Source organism: Mustela erminea, chromosome 7 (genome assembly GCF_009829155.1).
Source record: "Mustela erminea isolate mMusErm1 chromosome 7, mMusErm1.Pri, whole genome shotgun sequence".
Taxonomy (NCBI): Eukaryota; Metazoa; Chordata; class Mammalia; order Carnivora; family Mustelidae; genus Mustela; species Mustela erminea.
In genome coordinates this window covers 63,499,746-63,521,125 of record NC_045620.1, presented here as the reverse complement: position 1 = coordinate 63,521,125, position 21,380 = coordinate 63,499,746, and the positions used below count along the sequence as shown (strand labels likewise).

Below are 21,380 nucleotides of genomic sequence, written 5' to 3'. Positions count from 1 at the left end.
CCAAGACCCAGTCAATGCCCCCACTTACTCAGAGAAATATCCTCCACTAATATTTGAAGTATTTCACTACTAACAGATACCCAGGGAATGAACACTTCTGAAATGTTTTTTTTTTTTAAATAGGAAAAGAAGTAATAGTAATCTTGACATAAAGCTTCTATTTGTCCCCCATACAACCAAAAATTATTAGAATACCTTTAATTTTTAAAGTAAACTATACTTGTTTGTGATACTTTCCTCAATTTCAGGTCCCCAAATTCTCAGATTTTCTTCACTATCTTGCCTTCAACCAAACAAAGTTTACTTCACAATTTGTAAACTACTGGCCTTCTACATGTGGCCTGTAGATGGTTTCACCTGGCCCTGAAAATTTTTATATAAAAACTCAGATTACTAGGTTCTTGGTGGGGTGGGCGGAGGATAGGACAAGCTGGCAAACTGTGTGAAGCCCACATGTCAGTCATCGGCTGGAGTAGATTCTTCCCCTCTCAGGATCTCTAGTTTGTATCCCTTGATGCTTTATTATACTAACTTGGGCCTGGAAGACTTAAATCTGAAACCACTTGATTAGCTAGTCATTTACTTCTGGGCTGGCTAATTGATTTTGCCTTTCAAGAAAATGTAACTCTCCACCTATTAGCATTTTAATCCTCCTGGCACTAAAAGAACTTCAACAAAAGGTATAGAAATGCTAGTGACATGCAGGTTCCTCCCACCCAAGAAGATTATTAGGCTGCTTGTAAAAAATAACTTTTAGCACTTTTAGAATGGCTTGAAGGTAAGATTCTATCCCATTTTTATCAGATCCTTGTCGTAGAGTTGAAGAACACACACATTAACAACACAGTGCTTGGCATGTAGGAGACAGGCAATAAATGCATGAACGGTGAAGAATGTTTAAATAAACTCTACCGAAAAATACAGTTAATCTTATAGTCTTTGCATGCTTATTTCTGAGTCATTACAGTAAGTCTAGAAGTATAATTTTTTAAGGGATGCTTTTCATTCTACAGCTATACAAAACTTAAAACCCACTAATACCAAATTACCATGCTCTTTAAAAGATCAGAAAAAGGAAATATACATATTTGCCACCAAACTCTATACTGCCAAAAAAACCTCACCATTTAGGGACTTCATAGTATTAAGAGGACAGTTTTATATAAGCTATTGAAGATTCTGTTTCTGTTTCCTTCCTTTGCCATTACACACAACTATTTCTATGAGAGAATATGAAGGTCAAACTCTTAAGCACACACTTAAGGCAAACCTCCTTCCTGCTCATGTGTGCCCAAGCTATTCATAAATGCTCCAGCAGAGGGACTCTGTACACACCTAAAGAAGTAAAATGAACCTGACGTCCTCTGTCACAAGGCGACTACATTCAATTACAATAATTCAAGAAGACAAAACAATGGGACTGTTGAAATATGCTGTCATTCACTTCCTCACTGTTTCTCCTCACTGGCTCACAAGGCCTCTTTCCACTCATAGTAGCCTCCTCCCTTCCCAGGTTTCTTACCGGAGCTCCTCCAAGGTTTGTCGAACTTCTCTCAAGGAATCAGCATCGAGGTTATTAATAAGCTCTTTTCGATACCGTATAATGAAGGGAATTGTGTTATCATCATTAAAGAGACGAATAATGTTGGCACAAACCCAAAGTTCAATATTAGTTCTCTCAGATAAAACCTGCAAATTAAGGATACTTAGTGATTTAAACATTTATATGATAATGTATGGTTCAAATATAATCAAATAATGTTCTTCAGTCACTTAGGAACACTTGTGGTGGTCTGAAAAAATACATACATGTACTAACAATCATAAAACCATCATTTCATTAATTCAGTAAAATCCAATCAAAGCCACTCTGTAATCATTCAAATTCTACAGGACTCAATAAGACTCATTTTTCACCTCTCAAGATTAGCAGCAAAGATCAAGGAACTGGTAACTCATTGTGTTGACATGTGTCAACACATGACACTGTGCTGTCTCACTGCTAGTGAGAAAGCGCAATGGTATAACCTCTGCAGGAAGAACAAGTTGGCAGTATTTATCAAGATTTATAATGCATAAACTCTTTGACCCAGCAATTCCACTCTGGAACTTATCGTGGTATATTCATACTCCTAGAAAATTATACTATTTATAGTGGTATCTTTTGAAGAACCTTTTCCAGCATAATAAAAGTCAGCAAAAACCTAAGTCTATACTAGGAAACTGGTAAATAAATCATGATATGATAAGAGTAGAATGAATACCATGCAACTAATCTTATGTGAAGTGATACGGAATGACTCACGAGACCTAGCAACATGGCTTACTTTCAGAAAAGTATTGGATGAGTAAGGGTAGGAAAACTTTTCTGTATCTTACAATTTTCATATCATACACATATACTGCATATTTAAAATAATTAATTTTTAAAAAAGCAAATCTATAGGTTTCAGGAGAACGTACACATACGCAGAAAAGTTTAGAGAAGTCAGCCTGAAGAAGAGAAAGAAGGAAAGGCAATTTCAGTAACTGATCTCAAAACCTAAGCAGATTTTTCAAGTACAGCACAAAAGACATAAATTTTATTATTATTTCAATTCTGATACCCATGATCAGCCAAAATTGGAAGGGGGAAAAAAACCCGGAAAAGTTACTCAAGAATTATCAGAATCAATTAATTAACAAAATCAAGTCAATATATAAAACAGGATGAATTTCAAAACTACAGATGAAATAAGAAGCTGAAATCCAGAGATTATCAAGGGAGGGTACTCATTCTCCTGGCCATCTCAAATCCTGAGGCCCACATCTTCCCACGTTTTGATGCATTAATACCACCTCTCTGATGAGTGAGAACGCCAATTTGACATCTCCAGCCCTGGCTCTCTTCCACATGAGCTCCAGACTAATTTTGACAACTACCTGCGATATTCTCTTGAAAACATAATGGGCATCTCAAACTTGGCTTTGCAAAGTGATCTCCCTCTCAGACTTATTCCTTCTCCAGTTTTCCCCCTTATTAAGTCCAAAAAGCAATTCAAGCCACAAAACTAAGAGTCTAATCCTTTTGTTTCCTTCAACTCTTAATCCGCTCTACCATAAGATCTAATTAACTCTAACTACAAAATATTTCTGTAGTCTATTACTGTTCTTCATTTCTTCCTCCCCACACCTGTCTAGTTCAAGCCAGGATTACTCAACAGCCTGTAACTATTCTTGCACCCATTCCAATCCCATCTATTCCAGTCTCCATGAATCAACAAGAATTATCTTTTTAAAATGTATATTGGGGGGTGCTTATGTGGCTCAGTGGGTTACAACCCTTGATTTCAGCTCAGGTCATGATTTAGGATCTTGGGACTGAGCTCGGGCCCCATGCTCCATGCCCATCGGGCTCCATGCTCAGCGGTAAGTCTGCCTAAGGTTCTGGCTTTGTCCCCCTCCCTCGCTGCCCCTCCCCCCATCCCGCCTGCACGCACACGTGTGTGCATTCTCTCAAATAAATAAATCTTAAAAAAAAAAAAAAGATAAAATGTATACTGAATCATGTCACTTAACTAGTTAAAACCTTTCAATGATTTTCCACTGCACTTAGAATCTAAACTCCTTACCATGACCCAAAAGACATCAGCCTACTGCCAAACTCATCTTATCTAATCCTCCCCTCATTAGAAGGCTGACCCAGTGAGGGTGGCCTGGGTGGCTCAGTTGGTTAAGCATCTGCCTTCAGCTCAGGTCATGATCCAGGCGTCCTGGGATTGAGCCCCACACTGAACTCTGCACAGTGGGGAGTCTGATTCTCCCTCTCCCACTGCTGCTCCCCCTGCTTGTGCTGTCAGTTAAATAAATAAAATTTTAAAAAAAGAAGAAGAAGAAGCCAGTCCCAATGACTTTCTCTTAGTTCCTAGAGCAAGCCCAGTTGTTCCTCTCTTTAGAGACCTTCTGAAGTTGCTCTCTCATCCAGAAATGCTGCTCTTGCTTGTTATTTTCCCTGACCCCTACAAAATCAGACTCATTAGTATTTTCTCAAACCTGTACCTCTTCCTATTTCTTATTCCAACTAACATCGTCTTCTACAACAGAAATTCTCAGGAATATTATGGCTATCTCCTCCAACACCACCTTCCCACTATGTATTAGCTATGCACCTTGAGAGAACTTAGCCTGAACTCTACCTCCACAGCATTTTTTTCAGTATCCAACTCTTTTATATATAACAGCCAGAGTGTGGCCAGAAAGATTGGCCCAGTCAGCACGAAGCTCAAGGTTTGGGTTGAAACTCTGGACCCAGGTACAGTTTCTTCTAGAGAAACACGGTTTGTACACATAGACTCTTAAAGCTGAGAATGGCAGTACTAAGAGAATCATGGAAAGACTGCTTCAGTGCACTGATCAAACTTTTCCTGTTACAGAGGTCAAGAAATCACCTTCATTGTGTAAGCTAGTTTGAGATGGGTTTTCTCTTACGGCAACCAAAAAGCATTCTAGTCGATGTCCTCAGTATCACTGTGAGTTCCCTATCATGACCATATAAATTATCATTAAAGAAGCAAACTGATTTCTAAAATGTCTGTTCTTTCCTTTCAAGTTCCCTTTCTGCTAATATCATTTTTTATCAGAACCACAGAGCAGTTCTGTTTTCCATGCTTTCCACCCAGCCTCTCCGCATTACTGCTGATTATGTTTCTAAAACACAGATATAATAAATCAGGTATTTTTTCTCTTTTTCTTCTTCTGAACAGAAGCTCCAATAACTTTTATCTACATACTGGTAAAAGTTCAACCACCGTGGCATAGTTTTAAAATATCTTCCTAAGTGTGGTTCCAAATTGCAGTGTCTTACAGGAATAAACAATCTAGAAGGGAAGGTAAATGTTAATGCAAATAAATACAAATAAAACAGGATGTGCCAGTGATACACTGTTTTCAGGGAAGAGAAAGGTCCCGCAGGGGTAATCAAGGAAGGTTTCTTACAGGGGTAGCATTTCAACTGGCCCTTGAAAGACAAGCCAGATTGTAAAAGAGATATGAAAAATGAAAATGATCAAAATGCTCAACATTTTGGAACTGTGTGATTGTTATAGAAACCCATTGGTTCCCACTATCCTAAACTACCTCAGCTATTGTTAACTGAAAGGGGCTCAAACATAGCCCAAGGTCCACATCTGGGTCATACATGGTCCTAACAAATCCAGAAGCATCATATATGTTAAGGGAGTGTACGCTGCTACTTATGTAGATTTGCTCCTTGAAAGTGAAGACAACAAAACCCCATATAAGCAGTCTATACTTTGGGGTCTCCAGATCATCCAATTCCTTGTCTTAATTTAGTCAAATGTTTATTTGACACATTATATGCCAATATAGCTTATATTATATGCCAATAACCATACCAAGCCAGTGAAAACAAAACGTAAAATGCCAAGTCCCTCTTTCCAAGAAGCTTACAAGCTAGAAAGAAGAAAGACAAGTAGCTAAATTATATTGTGATCTGTACTCTTGCAGAAGCACATAGATTGTTTCAAGAGCACATGGGAGGTAGAAACATCTAATTCTGCAGCGATGAGGCAAACAACAAAGACATAACTAAAACAGTTAAAAGCAGAGATCAAACTTTAGGGATGTGTAAGAGTAAGGCAGAGAACTACTACAGTTTTCACTTTTAAATGATTTTCATTTATTACTTTAATAACATTTGCAGTTAACTGGTAAGGAATGAGAGTAAAGTAAAAAGGAAGGCAGTCTCAAGACTTTTTTCAACCCTAACACTTAAATAAGAGAGGTACTTGTTGTGACTGTTGTTTGAAGCTAACACTTGTATAGAGCTTACTGTGTTTCACACTTTCACATATTCAGTATTAACTCAAATTATATAAGCCTAGGTTATTATTACTCCCATTTTATTGATAGAAAAACTGAGACCCTAAAAGTTAAGTAAATTGCCCAAAGGCCCACAAGCTACAATACCTTTTCAAAAATTTGGTTTGTGTGCAAAGCAAGATGATTTTTTTTTTCAGGCAAAAATGTAAGTTAGTAACCTCACTCTCTTCCTGAATCCCACTGCAGATAAAACATAATGCCTTCATACTGCCCTCTGGTGTCTAAAACTTGCAACAAAATGGACTTCTTCCAAAGTGTCCTGAGATTTACTCCTCTAATCTATATTCCTATTCCCTCAGTTAAAAAAAGAAAGTATCTGAGTATCAACAAACTATAGCCTTAATCATCCTGGCAGCATCTATATTTTAAAAGAACTAAAATTAAATTAAATTCGGGGCACCTGGGTGGCTCAGTGGGTTAAAGCCTCTGCCTTCTGCTCAGGTTGTGATCCCAGGGTCCTGGGATCGAGCCCTGCGTTGGGCTCTCTGCTCGGCAGGGAGCCTGCTTCCCTCCTCTCTCTCTGCCTGATTCTCTGCCTACTTGTGATCTCTGTCTGTCAAATAAATAAATAAAATCTTAAAAAAAAAAAGACAGTCAAAAAAAATTAAATTCTACTCTAATGAGTAGAACTGAGAGAACTCTCTACTCAAAATCATTCCCCAATCAGCAGTTCGACACCTCCTTTCTCAAAAGTTTTTTTTTTTTTTAAGATTTTATTTATTTATTTGACAGATCGATGTGGGGCTCGATCCCAGGACCCTGGGATCATGACCTGAGCCGAAGGCAGAGGCTTTAACACACTGAGCCACCCAGGCACCCCTCTCAAAAGTTTTTGATTCCTACTGTTCTCTTTACCCATGCCTATTTATTTTATTATATTACTTACCTTATCACACACAGAATCTTCCTTAAAGACTGCAAACGGAAAAACTATGCTGTTAGAAGTTAAACGAGTGGTTAAAGGAAAGGGGACAGGAGACTGGAAAACCATATAAAGGGGATTATAGGGTGCTGATCAGGTTCTGTTTTTTCACCTGGAAGCTTGTTAACTTTGAACATTAATAAGCTATATGTACTCCAAAATAGTATATATACTTCAAAGTAGAAGTATATATACTTCAAAAATAGATTTTTGGGGGCGCCTGGGTGGCTCAGTGGGTTAAGCCACTGCCTTCGGCTCAGGTCATGATCCCAGGGTCCTGGGATCAAGCCCCGCATTGGGCTCTCTGCTCAGCGGGGAGCCTGCTTCCCCCCACTCTCTGCCTGCTGCTCTGCCTACCTGGGATCTCTCTCTCTCCATCAAATAAATTTAAAAAAATCTTTAAAAAAAAATAGATTTTTGGGGGGACGTCTAAGTGGCTCAGTTGGTTAAGTGTCTGCCTTAGGCTCAGGTCATGATCCCAGAGACTTGGATTGAGTCGCACATCATGAGGCTCCCTGCTCAGCGGGGAGCCTGCTTCTCTCTCTGCCTGCCTCTCCCCCTGCTTGTGTGCTCGCTCTCTCTTTCTGACAAATAAATAAAATCATAAAAAAAAAGATGTGTTTTAAAGCCCATAACAAATACTGGCTAAATCATAAAAACAAAAAGAGCTAATGCAATTGTTTCACTTAATCCCTCCTGGAACAAACAGGTAACCTAATGGATGGTGTGTGCTTACATGCAGAAGTGCAGTGAGAAAGCCAACTCAGACACACTCACCTCCTCGCAGTCCCACTTCTTTCCCTAATTTTGTCATCCCCTGGTCTTCATCACCCACACCATTTCCCATCATCTCTTGCAAGAAATATGGCTAATAGGTGATCATTTCGCAATGTACACAGATATCGGATCATTATGTTGTACCACTGAAACTAACATAATGTTATACATCAATTGTACCTCAATAAAATTTTTTCAAAAAGAAAAAAAAAAAAAAAAAAAAAAAAAGAAATATGGCTAATAAAGAGAGTTGGGCTTGCTCTTCCTCTCTAATCTGGCAAACCTTACTAACATATGTGGCTACTCCACTCCTTACTCCTAGCCCCCTCAAAATAAAGAGACTCTAATAGCAACCACCATTTTGAAGCATTTAATTTTCTCAAAAACTGGTTGTAGCTAGTCACCTCTTCAAATTCTAAAAAAGGTCACAATATTTATATCATATTTGCATAATTATATAATGTTCTTTAATGAAAATTAGTTTCTGATTGCAACCACACATTTGCAGTTTGGGGAAAAGTGCTGAAGAATAGGTTGCCTCTGCTCAAAGGGATCTGGAAATCCCCGTTTCTGAGTTAGAAATGGACACAAAGTATGTTTACACATAAAGTCTATAAGTAACTTAAGTACTTAAGTATTGGCAATGCAGTTTTCTCTCCCCAAACAAGATGGTGATGTTCCTGAAAAAGCAGCTGAATTTTCAGAGTTGAGAAACACACCGTGAAGGGAAAAAGCAAAGGATCATGATGACATGGTGGACGGGGGATATGGGGAACTGCACACAAAATGAAGGAAACAGAAATGACATCTCCCACATGATCAATTGGTAATGATTAATAATCTCTATATAATTAATTTCCATTGACAGTACCTTATTAACTAGCTATCTTTCAGTATTTCCCCAAAGAACTTGGCCACATATTTTGTTTTGTGGCAGATAATACACATATCAAAGGCATTTCAATGAATCTAATCCTCATCCAAAGGGTCAAGGCCTTCCTGACTGTCAGACTCAGCACTGGTGACTCTCACTCTTCTCAGTCTCCTCTCCCCTACGACCTGCCACTGCTGTCAACCATGTTTGGAAGCAGGAATGTAGTACCAAGATAAAATTATTCTCTGCTGTTTATGGAAGAATGAGAAAGGAAAGAAAAAGAAATCCACATACACCACAAGAATTGTCTGAAAAAGTAACTAAATGTTGGACAATGAAGACTGCAGCTGGTTAAACACAAAAACCCCAATGCAAATCACACTTAAAGTTTCCCAGGCAACCCCTAAAGCCATCTAGAAAATGCTGAGCTTCCTAGTTGTCAGGGTGCCCGGGGAAGGTGGCAGCTGTAGCAGCCATTTCTCCCAACTCACAAGCAAGGAGTGCCAGATCCCAAAAGCAGTCCTGTTTGAACTATCAGAAAATCACTTCCAATAAGGAGGAGGAGGAGAAAACAATGCTTGGAACTGAAAAGAAAGAGAAAACTGAGAAATAGCCTTCCTCGAGTCCTCACGGTTTTCCTATTTCTGGTTCAAGGCCTTTGGGAGACTTGATCACACTTTGTCCCTTCCATTCTTTGAAAGACCCCATGTCCTTGGTAATAAACTCTTTCCTGCTTAGATCATTAGAAGTAGGTTTCTATCACTTATAATTAAGAGATAATGGGCTAAGGCAAGACCATTTTCATCTCTTTCTCTGTTACACAGCTTAGGGGATGGGTGTGAAGCAAAGTGTCATAGGGTAAGCAGCCCTTAACCTTGAAGAACTTATCTCTGTATTTCAAGAGATTTCCTGGTCTCTGAAACGTTCTTCCCTCCTTCCTGCTGCCTGTCCAAGATTAGAAGCAGATTTATGTCAATAGTAGAGACATCAGCTTCTAAGTCTTAGTGAAAAGAAAAGGAAATGGGAAACATCCACCTGCCCCTGTGAGTCTGGACTAGAACTAAGCAAGGGGTCTGCCTTTCAAGAAAGCCTTCAGGTGAATCTGATGCAGGTGGTCCATGACTATTCTTTTAAAATATGTCCTTGTAGGGGGTGGGGATAGGGAGAAAACCAAAAAAAGTAAAACCATGTCCTTGTGAATAAAGAAGTGAATAAAGAAAGTAAATAAAGTGAGTAAGTGAATAAAGAAAACAATGGTACAGAAAGGAGACCAATGATATACTGTTTCTCCAAGAAACTTCGGACTGTTTAGTTCAGGAACAAGGATGAGAAGAAAGCTCTGAGGCAACATTCTACTCCTTAGTCAGCCAGAGAAGAGAAAAATCAAAATTAAAAGTTAGCGGTGATGCTCTACTAATAGGTAACAGAAGAGACACCATGGGGGGAAAAAATTTCCTCTGAAGAAAAAGGTTAACACACAGCTAATCCCAGACTAAGAAGTAGCAGCTGGAACAAGCAGAGGCCCTGGGCTCTAGAGCAGTAATTCACAGAAGGGGAAGGAGTACCCATCAGAATCACCATGATACAGACAAGAGGGAGGTCATATGCATCTGCCCTGAGGGGCACTACCATAATTAAGTGTGAAATGTCTCCGGAGTATGTTGGAATAGACAGAAGTTGAGAATCACCATTTAAAAGTCACTCTTCAGGTCTTCTCTGCCATCTCTAAAGCCAAACAAGAAACTGGAAGAAATCCAAGGCAGCTCAAGTTGGAATTCAGCTAGATTTTTCCCAAGAAATTTCTAGACCCTGTTTACAGTATATTACAATATTACATTAAGAATTAGAGCTGTACTAATGGTCAATGTCCTAATCACTCACACTACTTTGATCAGGAAATACGGTCCAAGTTCAAAACAAGATCTTCACAATGAACTTATGAGGGCCTGGTCTGTTGGTGCAATATCTCTATACAGTGCATGTCCACCAAAACACCATGGCAGAAGCCCACCTTGCCTGAGGTCACAGCTCTTAGTTCAAGAGCTGATGATGATGATGAGCTATAAAATGAAACAGCATACCTAGGATAAGAACCAGTGGCCAGGGGCACCTGGGTGGCTCAGTGGGTTAAAGCCTCTGCCTTCGGCTCAGGTCATGATCCCAGGGTCCTGGGATCGAGCCCCGCATTGGGCTCTCTGCTCAGCGGGGAGCCTGCTTTCTCCTCTCTCTCTCTCTGCCTGCCTCTCTGCCTACTTGTGATCTCTGTCAAATAAATAAATAAAATCTTAAAAAAAAAAAAAAGAACCAGTGGCCAAAGCCTCCAGAAATCACTAGAAAAACTGAGACCTGAAAATTTCCAACCCTTTCCTTAGCCAGTGCCACTCTTACTCTAATCAAAAAGAAAGGAACCCCACGAACTAAATGACTGCACATACCTGTACTATGTCCCAGTTCATTTCCACCTCCTCTTTAATGCTGTTGGTACTTGCTGGAAACCTCACAGGCTGCCCCTGAGGACATGCTTCGGTCTTCACTTTCTTTAAAGGGGACTGACCAAATGTAAAGTCATCTTCATTCTCTTCCTTCTTGCACACACTTTCCCACACCGTGCTTGTGGATGGCGTCTCTGTACTATTGGCCATGTCGGTTTCCTCATCAACTTTCAGCTTTTTGGTCCTCTGACCAGAAGATGACTGAGCTGAATTCTTCCGTTTTGTCTTTGCTGTTTTCAGAGTCTTCATGCTATCCAATTTATTTTTTCTGTCTTCCAAACCAACATCAGCAATAGCCACAGAGTTATTCTATCAAACCACAAACAGAAAACATGAAAATTAAAAGATAAAAACTAAATATCCTGGAATATTATTCAGGAATAAAAAAATTACTGATACACCCCAACGTGGGAGCAGCCAACTATATAAACCAATTAATAACAAAATCAAAGAAACACATCAACAATAATACAATAATAGTAGGGGACTTTAACACTCCCCTCACTGAAATGGACAGATCATCCAAGCAAAAGATCAGCAAGGAAATAAAGGCCTTAAACGACACACTGGACCAGATGGACATCACAGATATATTCAGAATATTTCATCCCAAAGCAACAGAATACACATTCTTCTCTAGTGCACATGGAACATTCTCCAGAATAGATCACATCCTCGGTCCTAAATCAGGACTCAACCGGTATCAAAAGATTGGGATCATTCCCTGCATATTTTCAGACCACAATGCTCTAAAGCTAGAACTCAACCACAAAAGGAAGTTTGGAAAGAACCCAAATACATGGAGACTAAACAGCATCCTTCTAAAGAATGAATGGGTCAACCAGGAAATTAAAGAAGAATTGAAAAAAATCATGGAAACAAATGATAATGAAAATACAACGGTTCAAAATCTGTGGGACACAACAAAGGCAGTCCTGAGAGGAAAATATATAGCGGTACAAGCCTTTCTCAAGAAACAAGAAAGGTCTCAGGTACACAACCTAACCCTACACCTAAAGGAGCTGGAGAAAGAACAAGAAAGAAACCCTAAGCCCAGCAGGAGAAGAGAAATCATAAAGATAAGAGCAGAAATCAATGAAATAGAAACCAAAAAAACAATAGAACAAATCAACGAAACTAGGAGCTGGTTCTTTGAAAGAATTAATAAAATTGATAAACCCCTGGCCCGACTTATCAAAAAGAAAAGAGAAAGGACCCAAATAAATAAAATCATGAATGAAAGAGGAGAGATCACAACTAACACCAAAGAAATACAAACTATTATAAGAACATACTATGAGCAACTCTACGCCAATAAATTTGACAATCTGGAAGAAATGGATGCATTCCTAGAAACATATAAACTACCACAACTGAACCAGGAAGAAATAGAAAGCCTGAACAGACCCATAACCAGTAAGGAGATTGAAACAGTCATTAAAAATCTCCAAACAAACAAAAGCCCGGGGCCAGACGGCTTCCCGGGGGAATTCTACCAAACATTTAAAGAAGAACTAATTCCTATTCTCCTGAAACTGTTCCAAAAAATAGAAATGGAAGGAAAACTTCCAAACTCATTTTATGAGGCCAGCATCACCTTGATCCCAAAACCAGACAAGGATCCCACCAAAAAAGAGAGCTATAGACCGATATCCTTGATGAACACAGATGCGAAAATACTCAACAAAATACTAGCCAATAGGATTCAACAGTACATTAAAAAGATTATTCACCACGACCAAGTGGGATTTATTCCAGGGCTGCAAGGTTGGTTCAACATCCGCAAATCAGTCAATGTGATACAACACATCAATAAAAGAAAGAACAAGAACCATATGATACTCTCAATAGATGCTGAAAAAGCATTTGACAAAGTACAGCATCCCTTCCTGATCAAAACTCTTCAAAGTGTAGGGATAGAGGGCACATACCTCAATATCATCAAAGCCATCTATGAAAAACCCACCGCAAATATCATTCTCAATGGAGAAAAACTGAAAGCTTTTCCGCTAAGGTCAGGAACACGGCAGGGATGTCCATTATCACCACTGCTATTCAACATAGTACTAGAGGTCCTAGCCTCAGCAATCAGACAACAAAAGGAAATTAAAGGCATCCAAATCGGCAAAGAAGAAGTCAAATTATCACTCTTCACAGATGATATGATACTATATGTGGAAAACCCAAAAGACTCCACTCCAAAACTGCTAGAACTTATACAGGAATTCAGTAAAGTGTCAGGATATAAAATCAATGCACAGAAATCAGTTGCATTTCTCTACACCAACAGCAAGACAGAAGAAAGAGAAATTAAGGAGTCAATCCCATTTACAATTGCACCCAAAACCATAAGATACCTAGGAATAAACCTAACCAAAGAGACACAGAATCTATACTCAGAAAACTATAAAGTACTCATGAAAGAAATTGAGGAAGATACAACGAAATGGAAAAATGTTCCATGCTCCTGGATTGGAAGAATAAATATTGTGAAAATGTCTATGCTACCTAAAGCAATCTACACATTTAATGCAATTCCTATCAAAGTACCATCCATCTTTTTCAAAGAAATGGAACAAATAATGCTAAAATTTATATGGAACCAGAAAAGACCTCGAATAGCCAAAGGGATATTGAAAAAGAAAGCCAACGTTGGTGGCATCACAATTCCGGACTTCAAGCTCTATTACAAAGCTGTCGTCATCAAGACAGCATGGTACTGGCACAAAAACAGACACATAGATCAATGGAACAGAATAGAGAGCCCAGAAATAGACCCTCAACTCTATGGTCAACTAATCTTCGACAAAGCAGGAAAGAATGTCCAATGGCAAAAAGACAGCCTCTTCAATAAATGGTGCTGGGAAAATTGGACAGCCACATGCAGAAAAATGAAATTGGACCATTTCCTTACACCACACACAAAAATAGACTCAAAATGGATGAAGGACCTCAATGTGCGAAAGGAATCCATCAAAATCCTTGAGGAGTACACAGGCAGCAACCTCTTTGACCTCAACCGCAGCAACATCTTCCTAGGAACAACGCAAAAGGCAAGGGAAGCAAGGGCAAAAATGAACTATTGGGATTTCATCAAGATCAAAAGCTTTTGCACAGCAAAGGAAACGGTTAACAAAATCAAAAGACAACTGACAGAATGGGAGAAGATATTTGCAAATGACATATCAGATAAAGGACTAGTGTCCAGAATCTATAAAGAACTTAGCAAACTCAACACCCAAAGAACAAATAATCCAATCAAGAAATGGGCAGAGGACATGAACAGACATTTCTGCAAAGAAGACATCCAGATGGCCAACAGACACATGAAAAAGTGCTCCATATCACTCGGCATCAGGGAAATACAAATCAAAACCACAATGAGATATCACCTCACACCAGTCAGAATGGCTAAAATCAACAAGTCAGGAAATGACAGATGCTGGCGAGGATACGGAGAAAGGGGAACCCTCCTACACTGTTGGTGGGAATGCAAGCTGGTGCAGCCACTCTGGAAAACAGCATGGAGGTTCCTCAAAATGTTGAAAATAGAACTGCCCTATGACCCAGCAATTGCGCTATTGGGTATTTACCCTAAGGATACAAACGTAGTGATCCAAAGGGGCACGTGCACCCGAATGTTTATAGCAGCAATGTCCACAATAGCCAAACTATGGAAAGAACCTAGATGTCCATCAACAGATGAATGGATCAAGAAGATGTGGTATATATACACAATGGAATACTATGCAGCCATCAAAAGAAATGAAATCTTGCCATTTGCAACAACATGGATGGAACTAGAGCGTATCATGCTTAGCGAAATAAGTCAAGCAGAGAAAGACAACTATCATATGATCTCCTTGATATGAGGAAGTGGTGATGCAACATGGGGGCTTAAGTGGGTAGGAGAAGAATAAAGGAAACAAGATGGGATTGGGAGGGAGACAAACCATAAATGACTTTTAATCTCACAAAACAAACTGAGGGTTGCTGGGGGAGGGGGTTTGGGAGAAGGGGGTGGGATTATGGACATTGGGGAGGGTATGTGCTTTGGTGAGTGCTATGAAGTGTGTAAACCTGGTGATTCACAGACCTGTACCCCTGGGGATAGAGTATTATGCCTCCATCAGAAAGGATGAATACCCAACTTTTGTAGCAACATGGACGGGACTGGAAGAGATTATGCTGAGTGAAATAAGTCAAGCAGAGAGAGTCAATTATCATATGGTTTCACTTATTTGTGGAGCATAACAAATAGCATGGAGGACATGGGGACTTAGAGTGGAGAAGGGAGTTGGGGGAAATTGGAAGGGGAGGTGAACCATGAGAGACTATGGACTCTGAAAAACAATCTGAGGGTTTTGAAGGGACGGGGGGTGGGAGGTTGGGGTACCAGGTGGTGGGTATTATAGAGGGCACGGATTGCATGGAGCACGGGGTGTGATGCAAAAATAATGAATACTGTTATGCTGGAAATAAAAAAAAAAAAAAAAAAAAAAAAAAAATTAATGATACACACAATTACGTGGAAGAATCTCATGGAAATTATGTTGAATGAGGAAAAAGGCAATTGCAAAAAGTTACATACTTTAAAATTTACATAACATTAATGATTAATGCTTTATTTAGCATTCCCCAAAAAATTAGTGATTACTGGAGGGTCAGAGATGGGGGTAAGGGTCCGAAGGGAGGTAGGTGTGGCTACAAAAAGGCAAATACTAGGCAGTACTAGGGATGCTTGTGGTGATGGAACCATTCTGGATGGTGGATACACATATGAATACAGGTGATAAAATTGTACAGAACTAAACATACAGAAATACACAAATAAATGAATACAAAAAAACTGGAGAAATTTCATAAGGTCCCTAGATTTTGTCAATGTAAATATCCTGGTTATGATAGTTTACTATAGTTTTGTAAAATGTTACGGTTGGAAGAAATTAAAGGGTATACAATCTCTGTATTATATTTTACAACTGCATGTGAATCTATAATTATCTAGAAATAAAATGTTTCATTTTTTAAAAACGAGTAAAGGATAAGTTTATGGAAACTGGAAAAAAACCAAGATTTAAAACTTGCAATCAGGGGTGCCTGGGTGGCTCAGTCGTTAAGTATCTGCCTTCAGCTCAGGTCATGATCCCAGGGTCCTGGGATCGAGCCCTGCATCAGGTTCCCCACTCAGTGGGAAGCCTGCTTCTCCCTCTCCCACTTCCCCTGCTTGCATTCCCTCTTTCACTGTCTCTCCCGCTGTCAAATAAATAAATGAATAAAATCTTTTAAAAATAAAAAATAAAACTTGCAACCAAAAGTCAACCCTTTGGGGGAAAAAAGTAACACTCACATACTCAGAAAACACAGCAGGCTAACCCTGCCACCAATTCATGCAGAACGCTAGGAACAGAAAACACAGCATGACAGCAGAGTGGTGTCAGGCATTTTTTTAGGAGGAATCTACACAGTAGTCCACCTAGTGTCCAGGAGCCACTCTCTCCACCACCCCCAGCCTTCGCAATAGCTCAGGTGTGAAGGAATGACAGTTGGCATTCATTTTGGCACTGGAGTGATAAATAACATAACAGACCCTACCTGCATGGAGTTTACAGTTTCACAGGCTAGCCTGTTTCTGGTTACCTAAATAGATGTCGATGGCGCCAACTCAACTAAATGAAGAATTCCCAAACTATTTTTTAGTCAAAATTCAATTTTCTCTCCTATCAAGTATTTTTCCAGAATTACTGACTACAGAAAATACTTTGAACTACAACATCCCCATCCTTAAACTCACCCACCACCACCTAACCTGGAGATGATGTACATTAGAAACCCTCTGAGTATTACATGTTTAGCTGAAACATAATGGATAAGAACAGAGATATAAAAATAGAATGACGCATAGGTTCATAAGAGTTGATAATAACTTGATCCAAATGGCTTGATACAGTAAAAGAAAGGTGTCAGCCATACAGAGGGCTGCAACCATAGAGGGGCAGAACAAGAGGAATTGTAAAAAAGCAAATATGATCAACATTCTTCTAAGCAATGTAAGAGGAAGAGGATAGCTTAGCAAACGGACTCTGAGTATTTTGGTCGCAATGGTAAGACAGCCCTCCTGAGATGAATCCATCACACTACCTTAGATTCATGCATTTAAAACATCTGATGTCCTTGTGACAAACATAAGGCCTAGACCACAGGAGGCATTCAATAAATCCAAAAGAATGGATTTATCTAATTCTCCCAATCTGGATCCATGCTCATGGAGTAAATCTCTGATTCTTATTTAAGTGCCTACTTACTTCAGCCTCTGAGGAGAGACAATACCAGTCAGAAAAATTTCATGTCCTTGTGATTATTATATCAAATCGTTAATTATTAAATCAATTCTCTGGTTTTACACACCCCTCTTACAAGCACAGCTGAGGTAAAACCACCCACGAGAGATGTTTTGATTTCTGAAATGCTGACAAAATCATGTTGCTAACTTAGAAACCCAGTTCCATCACATACTATCTATTATCCATGAGCAAATCACTTCACATTTCTTGCTGTGGCTTTCTCATCTATAAAATCAGGATGGTAATAGCACATGCCTCGAGGGGTGGTGATGAGGATTGAGTAAGTTCACACAGCCGTAGCGTGAAGCATGTTGCTTGGCTTATAGGAAGCATGAAAACATCTGCAGATCCCACCATCAGTACCACCGCTACCGTATCTAGACTATCTTCTAGGAGAGGGAGAAGGAAGTAGACAAAGAAATGAAGAAAAAGTACAACGACCGAGAGGAAAATAAGAAAAGTCAACAATCATAAAGACACTTGAAAGGTACCCTCTCTGGAGTCTTCAGGCAAGATTTACCTAGTGTTTCTCAGTGTTGTCCTCAGGGCCTTTCAGGGGCTCTACAAGGCCGCACTCTTTTCATAATAAGGCCAAGACATGATCTGCCTTCTTTTGTTGACATTTCTCTGAGAGTACAAGAGCAATGGCACCAAGCAGTACTAGCAGTCACTGTTCCCTTCACCGCCACACTCTTAGAGTAAAACGATGTGAGTTTCACTTAACAATGCAGTTAAAAATTACTCATTTTTAGGGGCACCTGGCTTGCTCAGTTGGTAGAGAACATGCCTCTTGACCTCAGAGTGGTGTGTTCAAGCCCTACACTGAGTGTGGAGCCTATATTAAAATAAATAAATAAATAAATAAATAAATAAATAAATAAAAGTATTGATTTTTATAGTTTCAGTCCTTGAAAACACACCTTTTTAATACTCCATGCTGAAATGGTGAGTACACATAGAACACTTCAGCTGCATGCGAAGGCATACAGATGTGCAGTGGTCATCTCGAACAAAAGCTTGCATGCACCCATTTCAGTTGTGAACTGAACCAGCTTCTTTTTCCAGAAAGTGGCATTTTTACTTGAAATAATGACTGACAAACTATGGTTATTCAGACTTGGGATACTTTTCCAGAAATGACCTGTGATTGTCACCTGAAGAAAACACCTGACATTTGCAACCAACAGTAAATTTAAAAGTGAAAATTAGAATTTTGGAAATTGTACCCACTCTGAACTTGACAGCTTCCCAACACTGTGATGAGACTGGAGGTTATACTAATAAATGTGGTTTTTTGACACCAGGTAATGAAAGATGATAAAAATCTACAAGATCTCCATAAATCAGTGAACCGGTATTTTCCAAATGATCAATATATGTCACAAAATCATGCAGGGGTAAAAGACCCATTCAAATAACATGAACCAGTGGATTTTAATGTAGTAGAGTACAAGAAGTTCATTAACATGGTTTCAGATTTCACAATGAAACAAACTTTTAAGAAACTACCACTCACTGAGTTTTGGTACTGCAACAAATAAGCTTTTAAAATGCATCTCCCTTTTGCAAAGACATATCTGTGTGGAAGCAGGTTTTGTTTATACATTTCAGTTATATTCTAGTAAGTCAAATAAGACATTAAAGACATCTGCAAAAATATAAACAATGTCATTCTTCTCACTAATTTTTTTTGTTGTTGGTTGGGAAAATATATACTTATTTTTCATTAAAATAAGATTTAGCTACATTAACATGTAATAGGTTTTTAAAAAAATTAATATTTTAATTTCTCATTTTCAATTTTTATATGGTAAATATTAATATCATAACCCAATAACCAAAAGTTCCTTGGGTTCCTCAGGAAGTTTTAAGAGTGTAAAGGGGTTCAAAGACCAAAAGTTTGAAAAAGGTAGATCTAAACTATTGAAAACATAAGGAAATATCTCTCTATTTTATGAAGTTTCTGAGATTCTATAGCCTGTCTCAAGTTTAGTAAGCCTCCATGAGAACATTTTTCTTCCTTATGTTCAACCTGAATCTTTGGCTGACTGAAAAATCAAAGTTCATTTTCTTCTGCCCTCACTGTTTTTTTTTTTTAATCAGCCTTAACACTCCACATGGTTATTATGTAGCCTATGACTAAACCCAAGACTCCAAGAAGAATTTGACTATTCTTCTTTTTGCCATCTCTGAAAGCAGTCAACTGTCTAAAGCAAAAAAGTGGCTCATTGTGTCTTTTCCAGTCAAATCAGTCAGCAGGCCTTGGCCCTGGCTTGTGTTGTACTGTGTGAGCTCCACAGATAACTGGAGAGGGATAAGGAGTTGAAGGGAGGCTTCTTAAAAACTAGATTTAAAAGAGCATTTTTATACTCTGTAGCAATTGAGTCACTGGAAGAAAAGTTGACGAGAGAAAAGAAAGGGAATGACTAAAGACACACAGACCTTGAGCAAGAGGGGACAGCAATGACAGCCCCAGTGGTGGGACTAATCCTGGACAGGGGGATGACATTTCCTACACCGTAACAGGACAGAAAAGGAACGCAAATACAGCTAGCCTGGTTGTGAAATAATGAGGAGCTTCATGAATTTTTAAACATGTAAAAGCAATGTCATCAGCTGAAAGGGAGAGAAAGGAATTTAGGAAGTTTAAGAAACAAGAAAAAACTGGAAAAACAAATCCGCCAGAGGAAAAAAATGGGTCTACCAGGTATTTTTAGTGTAATTTTGAGGTCTGAGATTATGAATCTAAAGGAAAACCAATTAGGTCAAGGTTGTTTCAGCAAGAGTCAGCTGCTCTCTGCTGGCAGAGCAGAGGCAATGGCTCACCCAGTGTCGGGTCTGATCAGCCATGTGTGACTGAAGGAAAGAAGGGCAAAACTGGTGAGACTAATAAAAAGTGGTTTAAATGAGAGGTTATGTAGTCAAGACTAGGTAAAGTAAGAAAAGAAAAGGGCTGACTGATGGTGATCCATAGAACAGATCTGGGGGAGCACTACAGTCCAAGGACTGGGTCATAGCCCTCAGCCCTGGCTGTCCACAGAAGTCACCTGAGGAGCTTCAGGCAAACAATACAGCTGAGACCTGGGCCCATCTCTACCCTCAGAATTCTTTTCAGATTTAAATGGTCTAGTACAGGGGCATTTTTTCAAGCTCCCCGGGTTGAGAGCTACCAAGGAGATGTGACAAGGCTATAAAAGTGTGGCCGTGATGGCACCTGAACAGTGAACAAGGAGAACAGGAAATGGTGAGATGGTGCTCCGAACACAGGATGCTTGGAAAGGAATGACAATAGCACAGTTTCTGATGATGGCAAGACTCAGGCTGAGCTCACGAGAGGAGCGGTAAAGGCAGAGAAGACGACACGGTCCCTGGAGATGAGGAGGTCAAAGAACCAAGGCATCAGGGAGTGTATCCCAGTGGAGGAGAAATCACCAAGAACAACAGCAGAAGGTGGCAGAGAGGAGACATGAAATGGAGCTGAGCAAAAGTCTTCAGTGACCAGAGTGGTGAGTAGGTTGGTAAATGCCAGCAACATAGAGAGGAAGAGACTAACAATTAATTTTGTCTGTGGTATTTGCTAAAAATAAAGTTTTAAGGAGGCTACTGATTCTCATTCTACCCAAAATAAGGTTTTCAATTACTTTGTTCGGTGGTGGCTACAGCAGAGCAGAGCGCCAAACCTAATGGAATAAAGTCTTCTAACATGCTCAATGTGCTTTTGCTAAGGTATAAAATGTGTGAATTTTGGCAATTCTGAAAGAAATTCTAAAAACTCCCCAGAATGTTTCTTTTTTTTTTTTTTTTTTTTAAAGATTTTATTTATTTATTTGAAAGACAGAGATCACAAGTAGGCAGAGAGGCAGGCAGAGAGAGAGAGAGAGGAGGAGGCAGGCTTCCTGATGAGCAGAAAGCCCGATGTGGGGCTCGATCCCAGGACCCTGGGATCATGACCTGAGCCGAAGGCAGAGGCTTTAACCCACTGAGCCACCCAGGCGCCCCTCCCCAGAATGTTTCTTAAGTGAAAAAGTTTCTATTCCAATTCTTTTTTTTTTTTTTAAGATTTTATTTATTTATTTCACAGAGAGAGATCA

At 39.3% G+C, this 21,380-nt stretch overlaps 1 protein-coding gene across 2 annotated transcripts in view; it reads right to left on the bottom strand.

Moving 5' to 3' along the window:
* The window catches only part of SRBD1 (S1 RNA binding domain 1), a 203,099-nt gene that overhangs the window by 172,047 nt on the left and 9,672 nt on the right, over nucleotides 1-21,380 (bottom strand). For both annotated transcript variants that reach the window (XM_032351862.1, XM_032351863.1), the window contains exons 4-5: nucleotides 10,889-11,254; nucleotides 1,523-1,689 (exon numbers count right to left, since the gene is read on the bottom strand). In XM_032351862.1, the coding sequence (XP_032207753.1) occupies nucleotides 1,523-1,689; nucleotides 10,889-11,254 (533 nt within the window). The remainder of the gene's footprint in view (nucleotides 1-1,522; nucleotides 1,690-10,888; nucleotides 11,255-21,380) is intronic.